Raw genomic sequence first — 10,489 nt, forward strand, 5'->3', positions numbered from 1 at the left:
TTGTTATTTGAAGAAAGCATATAAAATTATGTAAATAGGACTTTAGCCTTATATCTAGATGTAAGTATGCCGCTCAATACCAGTTGTAGTTTATGGATTTCTCTGATGGATTCGGGTCTTTTCTCCATGGAGATGGAATAATCGCAAATAAATTAACAAAGTGGATTTGTATGCGCAAAGTATACAAAAAAAGGAAAACATTCTAGTCTAAAGAAGGTGATAAAATAGCGATCATATAACAGTGAAATGGATGAAGCTAAATTTCTGAAAAGGTAAGAACGATTATCTCTTCTGCATCTGTCAAATAGTGTCAGTCATCTGTCAAATACATATGATCGTTTGACAGATGACACAAATGTCGTAAACGTTTTACAAATACAATTATAAGTGCAGTAAATTTACATATTCGCTGTACTGATATTCAGGAAAGTGAGATCTGGGACATTGGACGTGCATCCAACGGAAAAGGCCCTGGTAGTAAATTACGATGTCGAGGCGTTGATATTAGGGGAACTGGGAGATCCTATGCTTGGTGATCGCAAGGTATGCTTTTTTTTTGTATTTATGTTTATGAATAGAGTGTATGACATGTAATTTCTTTGTAAAATGAAAGCTATTGTTTGTGTGTGTTATTTTAATTTACAGGAATGCCAAAAGATAATCAGATTGAAAAGTTTGAATGCGGATACAAATGTCTCCCTCTTGGCCAAAGAAGTAATGGAAAAATGTTCATTAATACACGAGTCCAAGTTGCGCGAAGTTGAGCAGCTAATATATTATTTACAAAATCGTCGGACTAACGACACCAGTATGGGTAATATATTTAATATAGTTTTTATGCTTGTACTGTCTTAGAAGTTTATTAAAGTTTGGATTTCTATAGGTAATGATAGCAACTCTCATCCACCAAGGCCAGTATCATCAAATTCAGTGACTACGGAAAATAGCGAAATTGAACGCGCAGTCATTAGTAATGTTGACAGTTATATTGAATTATTATATGAAGAAATACCAGGGAAAATTAAAGGTTCATCATTAATTTTACAATTAGCGAGAGTACCAGATAATCTTTTAGAGTTGACAAAAAATGGTAAGTGTGTATTTTTTTAATAAAAATTTTAATGAATGTTGTGTTGATACAAAAAACCGCTTATTAATAATAATTTTTCTCTTTGGTACAGAATCATTGTTAAGTGCATTAGCTCGAGTCCTAAGAGAAGATTGGCGACGCAGCATAGAGCTATCGACAAACATCATTTACATTTTCTTTTGCTTTTCAACATATAGCCAGTTTCATAATATTGTGCTCGAATACAGAGTAAGCTGAGAGTCTTAATTAACTTTCTCAAGCAGATCTGAAACACTTGATACTTATATTTCCTTTCTCATAGATTGGTTCTCTTTGTATGGATATAATTGACTTTGAACTGCGTCGCTATGATCAGTGGAAGGAGGACATGGAGAAACGCCGAAAACAATTTGAGAACACTACTGGTTTAACGTTTTTTCCAGTGGGAAATAATGACAATTGTGATAGAAAGATTAGAATCATCGACGACATTTGGAATATGGAAGGCCCACTAGATTACGAAGTCAAAAGACGGTCCACAGAAATATCCACAACTTTGTCTGAGAGTGACATTAAGAAGTTAAAAGAGGAACTTGAGAAAAGTCGCAAGAAATTTAAGAGTTTAACTAAAAAGCAGGAACAACTGCTGCGGGTTGCATTTTATCTACTCTTAAACATCGCCGAGAATGCCATGGAAGTTGAAAGAAAAATGCGTAAGAAGAATGTCATTGGTATGTTGATTAAAACGTTAGACAGGACGAACACTGACTTGTTAATATTGGTTGTCACATTTCTGAAGAAACTATCCATCTTTCGTGAAAACAAAGATCTAATGGTAATATTACATAATATTTTATGTTGTATATAATAAAGTATGTGTATTAATAGTAAATGCATTGGTATTTACAGACAGAAGAAAATGTTATAGATAAATTACCGAGACTTCTACAAAATAATAACGCTGATCTTGTGTTGAGCACTTTAAAACTGTTGTTTAATCTTTCTTTCGATGCTAAGCTAAGAGCAAGAATGATTAGAGTTGGCATGTTACCAAAATGGATCAAATTGCTTATCCAGGGTAGGAACTGTTTAAAAAGTTAAATAATTATTTTTTAACATGAAAACTATAAATTCTGTACATAAAATAAAAATTCATATGTTCACAGCTGATGTAAAGAGTAAGAGCACAATTTTGGGACTGCTTTATCATGCCAGCATGGATGACAAAGTGAAAGCAATGTTTACAAATACAGATTGCATTCCAATGGTATACAAAAATCTAAGAAACTTTTCTACATAATTAAAAAAATTTGAAACTTATTTCATATGTATATCCTGTTTAGATAACAAACATGATATTAAGTTCCGAGGATGAACACGTAAGATCTGAATTAGTAGCACTTGGCATCAATTTAGCTATCAACAATAAGAATGCGCAACTGATGGTGGAAAATAACCGTTTACAAGGTCTCATAAAAATTGCATTCAGAAATCAAGATGCTCTTGTAATGAAGATGATTAGAAATATTTCGCAACATGATTCGACAAAAGAAAGTTTTGTTGTGAGTTGAGACGTTTAATACTTAAAGTCATGCAATCATCATATAATAACTTTGATTTAATGTTTACTCGTATACATTTTATAGGAATTTGTGGGTGATTTTGCTATGGCCTTGACTCAATCTGATTCTCAAGATTTTGTACTGGAAGTAATTGGTGTTTTGGGCAACTTAGAATTGCCTGATTTGGATTATTCTCAAATCATTCAACGTTGCAATCTTATACCATGGATCCGCAATAATCTAGTCCCAGGTATGATCTCTTTCTTTTTTCTTTTTGTCATCCCAATGATCATCCCAGATAGTTAAATGTTAGCAATGTTGACAGATTGATAGTAAATTTGATATAACCTGAATTTGATCTGCTAACATTTTGTTTGCTAGAATTTTGCATAATAAATTGATATTAAAACTGAGAATAGAGATTTGAAAGATACTAAATACAGATTAATAAATATATTAAAGCTGTTTTGTTATGTCTTGTCTTTATGCACACAGGTAAGGCACAAGACGATTTGGTTCTTGAGGTTGTCATATTTTTGGGCACTGCAGCTTATGACGAAGATTGTGCTCGTTTGCTGTGTAAAGCTGATATACTTCTCTCTCTTATCGAACTTCTTAAAGGTATGTATTAACGTTGATAAAAGCGTATGATAAAATTTTTACTGTACGATATTATTTCAGCCAAACAAGAGGATGATGAAATGGTTTTGCAAATTATTTACGTTTTTTATCAAATTGCAAAACACGATTCAACGCGAGATTATTTGATCCGCGAAACTGGCAATGGTAATAATCAATTTCTCCAATTGCTGAATTTGTCAAAAACACGCAAAATAACACCACAATGTCTTATGTCTTATGAATATCTTTAATCTCGATTTTATTTACAGAGGCTCCTGGATATCTGATTGATTTAATGCACGACAAAAATCCTGCAATCAGAAAAATCTGTGATGCATGTTTAGATGTCATTGCTGTAAGTAATTTTTTGAAGGAATATATTTTATGCAAATGTTTTTTCTTGTTTTCCTAAATTTATAAACAATATCTCGTAAGTGATACATTGTGTAAAAATTTTATGTTAAATCATAAGAAGTGTTAAATCATAAGAAGTGCTAAATATTCTAATTATTTTAGATATGTGACAAGAATTGGGCGGCTCGCATAAAAGTAGAGAAATTCCGGTCACATAATCAGCAATGGTTGGAAATGGTTGAATCTATAGGCGCAGACTCGACCACTCACATGCTACCGGATGACGATGACAGTTTATCTCCATTCATCAGTGGTGATTTGTTAAAACATACCATATTGTTTCCCTCTGGTAATAATTTTTTTAAATAAAATTATATGCAATTGTTTATTACACTTTGACAATAAATTAATCATTTTTTCACAGGTAATGCAGCATCATTTAATACAGATGATGGATTTTCAATCATGAAAAATTCATCGGAATCGTCTGAAAATCCTAGTCGGCCTGTCAGTAGGTACGCGTCGAATAATTCTAATACATTTGATATGATTAGTCCTTTTAAAATAAATTATGATACAGCATGAAAAAATTAATTATATAACATTATTTTTTCAGATATCGAGATCTCGATGATATAGGCGAACTCATGGCGCGTTCTAAGTCTCGTATGTCCATTGGTTCAGGTATAGAGGATTTATATTATAATTCTAGAGTGAAGTTCAATGATTCGGATAGTTCCCACGTATTAATATGAAGATTAATTCAAATGTTCTGATGTAGATACGCGACTTTTAACTTTTCGAAGATAACAAAAATATTTTACATTATCTGAACATTATACGTGTTTGATGTAAAAGAAAATCTTTGCTACTATTTACTAAGACGTGCTTGCTTAAATCGAAGATTTTTATTGTACACATGATAGATTGCTTTGATCTCATAGTTAAGTATTTTAGTGCCTTTTATTTTTTTATACATTTATTTATGAACATCAGCTTTACACTGATGCGTGATTCTATTACGTTGCAAAATAACTGATAGTGTTAATTAAGTCCTTTCGAATCTCTTTTATCTTGTGATAGACTTCAGGCAGTCAAGATAGTGTAATGAATATGTGGTTAAATGTAAAATTAGTATTTACGATATATAGTTCAAAAGTGTCTCGTAGTATTTATATTGTTAATATCAGTTAAACGACAAGTGGTGTATGAAAATATTTAACAATTTAGAGTGACAGCAGGAATGAAATTATTCCAAGATACAGTATTTTTTGTTTATTTATTAAATTATTAAATATAGTAAATTGTGCAATAAATTATATAAATATATGTAACTTCATTATATATAAATCTTTTTCATTCTTTCTCTAGAAAATAATCCGAATATATAAATATTCTCTCTCTTATATTGTTTTTCCGTCGTGTTTCATCGCACCTCTTGTTCCTTTGTGTTGTCAATTTATCGCATTTATTAACATAAGATGGTATTTTATTACATTAACAAAATGCATGACATATAGGTACAAACTATCCATTATATGACAAAATAAATTATGATATCTCGTAGTTTTTAAGACAATGATTTATTTAAAAATATGTTCCTCAAAATCCAATTCCTCATTGCAAAATTACAAATTACATGAAAAGGATAATAAAGTATTACGTGAAAAGGAGAATTTATTCAGAATTTGTTCTTGGTCTGTTATTAGAACTTGAACTTTGTCGTATAATAGATTCATCGTTAGGTTGAAATATAATAGTGTAACTATTGTCTCCATCAGTGAAGAACGTGTGTTCTCGTAAGCCCCAACTAATGGGACTGTCCGCAAATCCCTGTACATCCAAACTAATCCATGATACAGTATTTCGTGATAATATATAATCTTTTAACACATTATATATCTCTTGCATCTTTCTGCTCGTAAAGAATCCGGTATACTTCAAATACTGTACTTGCCCAACTTGTATTGAAGGAGAAGGACATTTATATGGGTTTGCATCATCTGTTTCTCCATTCGATCTAAGAATGTTATATTGAAATATTATTATTGCACTTGTTTAACGTTATTAATCATGGACGAAGAATTGTTATTTTATAGCATAAATAAACATACAGTTTACAGTCAGTGCTGAAGATTCCGAGCCATTCAAAGAATTTATCGATATTACATTCATCTTGAAGAGTTGGTATCATTAATGAGTATTCAGTTCTTTGAGAAAATCTTTGGGAAGCAAGATCAACTGTATAATCTAGTTTCTCAAACCATGCTGCTATGGAGGATGGGCACACATTGTACTCTGAAATATTAAAATAATTTAGAGAAAGACATATGTATGAATGCCATAATATCGTATTACATTGCATTATAAGAAAGAGAGAACTTGATACGTACGTGATGGATGCCATGATACTATAACATTAAAGTTTTGCGAGAGTCGTTTTTTCAATGCTATTCGAACTCTTTCAAAATTCTTATTACCAGGAATAAAATTTTCATCATTTAGATCAATTACCACTACTTTTGTATATAACCGGAAAAATATTCGGATTTAATATGTGAAGAAATATATATGCATATATATAATGCTTATAATAAACTATGGATTGTTTTATTTTGGTTATATTTCATTATTATTTTATTTCTTAAAACTTACCATAACGCGTACGAGATTTACTTGCAAAGAAAGAAACTCTTCCTTCTAAACCAAGAGCTTGGTAATGTGCATCTATCAAAGAGAGCACTAAATGTCCACTTGGTGTTAAACATATAGAACTCTCCAAATCTATTTTAACTCCTACTGTCAAGAGATTGACTTCCCCTAAAATTTGAAAAATAAACATTAATAAAATTATGTATAAAAAGTTAAAAGCAAAATTTCATCTAACATCTAAATTTATTTAATTTACTATATATTGTACAATATTATAGTTATGCTTAAAAAAATTGTTTGTTTGGACTTTTTTAATAAACAAATTATAATATAAAATGCAATAGCTATGTTAGCCCAGAGTCAGGTGTTGGTTGCTCAGTTAAGAATAATTAACAAATGGTTATATCAAACGTTTCGGCTCATTTATTTTGGCCATCTTCAGTGAAAGTTATTAAAGACGAACGGACATTAGAAAAATAAAATAAAAAGAAAATAACAATAAGTATACGCCGCAAGGTTATCGTGTATCGGTTACGGAATTCATTCGTTTACAGTAAGCATATAAGAATTTTAAAAAATATAAAAATATAAAAAAATAATTTATAACTCGGACAATCCAAGTAAGATTAGTTCTATATTTTTATAACTCCGACAATCATTTTAAATTCTTATATGCTTACTGTAAACGGATGAATTCCGTAACCGATACACGATAACCTTGTGGCGTATACTTATTATTTTCTTTTTATTTTCTTTTTCTAATGTTTGTTCGTCTTTAATAACTTTCACTGAAGATGGCCAAAATAAATGAACCGAAACGTTTGATATAACCATTTGTTAATTATTCTTAACTGAGCAACCAACATCTGGCTCTGGGCTAACATAGCTATTGCATTTTATATTAAAATTAACATTTAAAAAAATTACAGTTTGCACTTCTTACTTACAAATGTGTGAATAAAGATTATTTCTTTAATTTAAATTAAAATAAAGTATTATATAAATAAGTACAAGAAAATCATGCAATTATATAAAAAATTAATAATAAGTATTACCTTTCTTGACAAAAGCTTCAATGAATTCTCTGTATAATAGATCGCAGGCACGCAATCCATTTACTTGATAATAATTTGTATCGATCAATAAACAATTTTGTAAACGAGTAGGAACTGTAACAGTGTCAGGAAGCACTACGGATATCTAATGATATTAAAAACATAAATTGTACGAAAATAAAATCTTAAAAGTTGAGTTTTAAAAAAGCAAGCAATGAACTTACAGAATGATTGAAGTAATGAGTTTTCATCGGCATAGGAACACTTCTTTTTCTAAAATCATACTTCTCTATGAAGAATTTATGCGGTGGTGGTTTGAAATTGTACTTTGGACAGAGCATATTGACAATTATAAAATGATATTCTAATATATGTATTAAAAAGAAATATACATGCACAAAGCACCGGCACACGTGTTATTTACATGTGATAAGTAGAAATCAACATAACCTAATCTAACCTAACTTAACCTAATTTAACATAAACTGTTGCTATCCTAATATTCATAGACTTAGAGTAAGTGGCACAAGTGCCTCGGTAGCGCAGTAGGCAGCGCGTAAGTCTCATAATCTTAAGGTCGTGAGTTCGATCCTCACCCGGGGCAATTTTTTTGTTATTATAGATATATTACCAAAATATAGTGATTGTCTAATGTAAGATAAAACTATATTGTAATGTACAAATATTCTTTTAATTCATATAAAAATTGTACAATATAAGTAAGCTTATCGCTTAAATGCAGGTACATGACACTATTAACATCAATGTGTAATAAAAATATAATTTTTATTTTCGTTTCTTCCTACATTCATTAGGATTCTTTTTCATCCAGTATTTAATAGTATTATCTGGTCTTATACCCAACATAGCTGATTTCGAATTTACATCACGCATAATGAATGGAGAATAACCAGCTATATAATCTTCATGGAGCGGATTGTTTTTAATACGCGCTAAACGCGACGGACGTTGATCTGGTACTGGCTGATCTTCACATAAAATGGGATTGTTTGCGTGTTTTCCACCTTTCGGCATTGGCAATGAGAACTGAAAAATTTCATTAATGTTATTTTTACATCTTAACATACATCATTGAACCATAAATTAATTACACTAGGAACTAAAGCAACATACTTTCTTTCCTTTAGCCGAGAGAGGTCTTTGGAAGTTTATATGAATTTGTTGTTTTCCATTCTCATCTAAAATGACTTCCACTTTCTTCAGTGTCTTGTTGCCGCAATGTGGACAGAAAATCTTTGTCATAACACTTGTGGTCTTGAAACAGGCATAACATCTGAATATGAAAGTCCGCATTTGTTTAATGACTCTGCCATCCAATGAAACTACATTCAATCCCATTTGCATAAGAACGTTCTGCATTGCAAAATCCATCGTTAAACATGCAACGGTTGCAGATTTCTCTTCGAGAATTTCCAGATCCATTTGTTTTCTTAAGTCAGCAAAATTTCCTTAAAAAATAAAAATTATTACAAATTAATACAATATATGAATCGTACATTAATATTGATCAGAAAATTTGATTGACAAAATTAAGTTTACCTGGTGTGATCCAACCGTTATCATCGTCGTCTTCATCTTCAGTTGATTCCCTGTCATTTTGGTCATCTTCAGATGTTGCATCAACTGGAGCAAGAATATCATCTACAACATTCGTATCTTCATTTTCACCTTCAATTTCTAAATCTGCTGGATTGCATGTTAGTTTAGCAAATTTTTCAGCCAAAATTCCTGTTTTAGTTTCTTCAACATCCGATGCTTCATTATCTGACTGATCAGATCTATCAGAAGTATGTAAAGTAGCTTGTATTTTCTGTTTTTCCACATCATTTAAAGAAGATTCTGTGGTATTTTGATCCAATTTTGGTTTTTCCTAAATATGAATATCAATTTTAATTGAAAATTTCTACACATTACACACATATGTACACACAAAAATTTATGAAAATATCTTACACTTTTATTTGGCATATAAAAACCAATTGGTAGCTTAACATCATCTTCATCTTTTCTCTCAGCAGTAGATTTAATGCTCCTTATTGTTGGAGCATCCTTCAAATGAGATGTTCCAACTTTTTCCTTCTCCAACTGATAAGTGAGTGCAATCACTTTAATGTCAGTAGCAGATAGGCTTGTATAGTCACCACTTTTCTTAGCAAACTCAGTCACTATGAATATATTAAATACATATTAATTTTAGTAACAGAAATGCATAGAAATGTATTTCTAAATAATATAATATAAAATGTTCTCTGCTACATATATTATTTATAATAGATTTTTCTTTCTTATATTAATAATATATAATAATAAGTTATTTTAAATTTAAAATCTCAAAATAAAAAAAAATACTTAAAGCAAAAAGATAATAGTGTAGGAATAATTATATAGTGTGATTAATCTTGCATCTTGCTAAACATATTCTTAGTTAATAACACATCTAATAGTGAATACATTAACATGCTTTATTTACCAAATTTAATATTTTCCGTAAAAGCTTCTTGAATTTTTAAATCATAGGGTAGTACAACTAATCTTCTTAATTGTCTCTTATTTGTGATTTCATCAACAACAGCTTGTTCAGTCAAAATATTGACTCCAATATCCTGTGAATATTAATATGATTTTTATTGATTTTCATATTTTATAAGCAAAAATGATAAAATGTGTGTATATATATTCTTAATAAATTACATTTTAAATAAAACTACACTAATATTTCAATAAAATATTTGATACATAACCTTCCCTCAACTTTATATAATCTCAAAATTAAAATAATGTGCACAGATTTATATATAATGTTTCAGTTAATCATTACCTGTAAAGCAGCATTCTTTATAAAAGCACTCGTATCAACAATAAGATATTGTACTTTATTCATATTATTCATGATTGTTGCGAAGTCTTATCAAAACCACGTGAAAATCAGTGCTGTCTAATTTTCTCGATAACCTCTGATTGGTTCTTGATAAAAAATAGGAACATGATTTACCTAGTAATTTTTACTTTTAAATGTTTTTATATCTTATGTTCATTAGTTTTCCGCTGTTATTTGTGAATGGAGAATAATGGCCGGAGCACAGACTTTGCATAAAGCATAACGCATAAGCATAAGGAAATTGATTGGTCCATTTCCTTATGCATTTGCTTATGCT

General features: G+C 30.1%; 3 protein-coding genes and 1 non-coding gene across 6 annotated transcripts; 2 read left to right on the forward strand and 2 right to left on the reverse strand.

The window, feature by feature from the left end:
* Window positions 1-71: 71 nt before the first annotated feature.
* Window positions 72-5,172, forward strand: Kap3 (kinesin associated protein 3). Of its 2 annotated transcripts, none has more exons than XM_012374640.2 (16): window positions 72-272; window positions 426-543; window positions 646-814; window positions 884-1,090; window positions 1,182-1,318; window positions 1,392-1,904; window positions 1,979-2,147; window positions 2,236-2,336; window positions 2,413-2,631; window positions 2,716-2,881; window positions 3,127-3,252; window positions 3,313-3,417; window positions 3,522-3,607; window positions 3,769-3,955; window positions 4,031-4,121; window positions 4,223-5,172. In XM_012374640.2, the coding sequence occupies exons 1-16, from the start codon at window positions 247-249 to the stop codon at window positions 4,359-4,361; spliced, it is 2,559 nt and encodes an 852-aa protein (XP_012230063.1). In that variant the 5' UTR covers window positions 72-246; the 3' UTR covers window positions 4,362-5,172. The 2 variants fall into 2 exon arrangements, with proteins under 2 accessions (XP_012230063.1, XP_012230064.1); XM_012374641.2 differs by having other exon boundaries at window positions 646-808.
* Window positions 5,171-7,799, reverse strand: LOC105676605 (ribonuclease P protein subunit p40-like). Of its 2 annotated transcripts, XM_012374642.2 has the most exons (6): window positions 7,538-7,793; window positions 7,314-7,458; window positions 6,262-6,426; window positions 6,000-6,125; window positions 5,721-5,904; window positions 5,171-5,626 (listed from the first exon to the last, which is right to left on the reverse strand). In XM_012374642.2, exons 1-6 carry the CDS (start codon window positions 7,652-7,654, stop codon window positions 5,284-5,286), a joined length of 1,080 nt encoding a protein of 359 aa, XP_012230065.1. In that variant the 5' UTR covers window positions 7,655-7,793; the 3' UTR covers window positions 5,171-5,283. The 2 variants fall into 2 exon arrangements, with proteins under 2 accessions (XP_012230065.1, XP_067207149.1); XM_067351048.1 differs by lacking the exon at window positions 6,000-6,125 and having other exon boundaries at window positions 7,538-7,799.
* Window positions 7,800-7,844: 45 nt separating this feature from the next.
* TRNAM-CAU (transfer RNA methionine (anticodon CAU)) lies at window positions 7,845-7,917 on the forward strand. Its single transcript has one exon. It is a non-coding gene; the product is annotated as a tRNA-Met (tRNA).
* A 163-nt stretch (window positions 7,918-8,080) lies between these two features.
* On the reverse strand, window positions 8,081-10,312 carry LOC105676259 (RNA-binding protein NOB1). Its single transcript, XM_012373997.2, has 6 exons — window positions 10,153-10,312; window positions 9,805-9,937; window positions 9,288-9,499; window positions 8,874-9,204; window positions 8,448-8,782; window positions 8,081-8,360 (listed from the first exon to the last, which is right to left on the reverse strand). Exons 1-6 carry the CDS (start codon window positions 10,222-10,224, stop codon window positions 8,100-8,102), a joined length of 1,344 nt encoding a protein of 447 aa, XP_012229420.2. The 5' UTR covers window positions 10,225-10,312; the 3' UTR covers window positions 8,081-8,099.
* Window positions 10,313-10,489: the final 177 nt, after the last annotated feature.

Source organism: Linepithema humile, chromosome 3 (genome assembly GCF_040581485.1).
Source record: "Linepithema humile isolate Giens D197 chromosome 3, Lhum_UNIL_v1.0, whole genome shotgun sequence".
Taxonomy (NCBI): Eukaryota; Metazoa; Arthropoda; class Insecta; order Hymenoptera; family Formicidae; genus Linepithema; species Linepithema humile.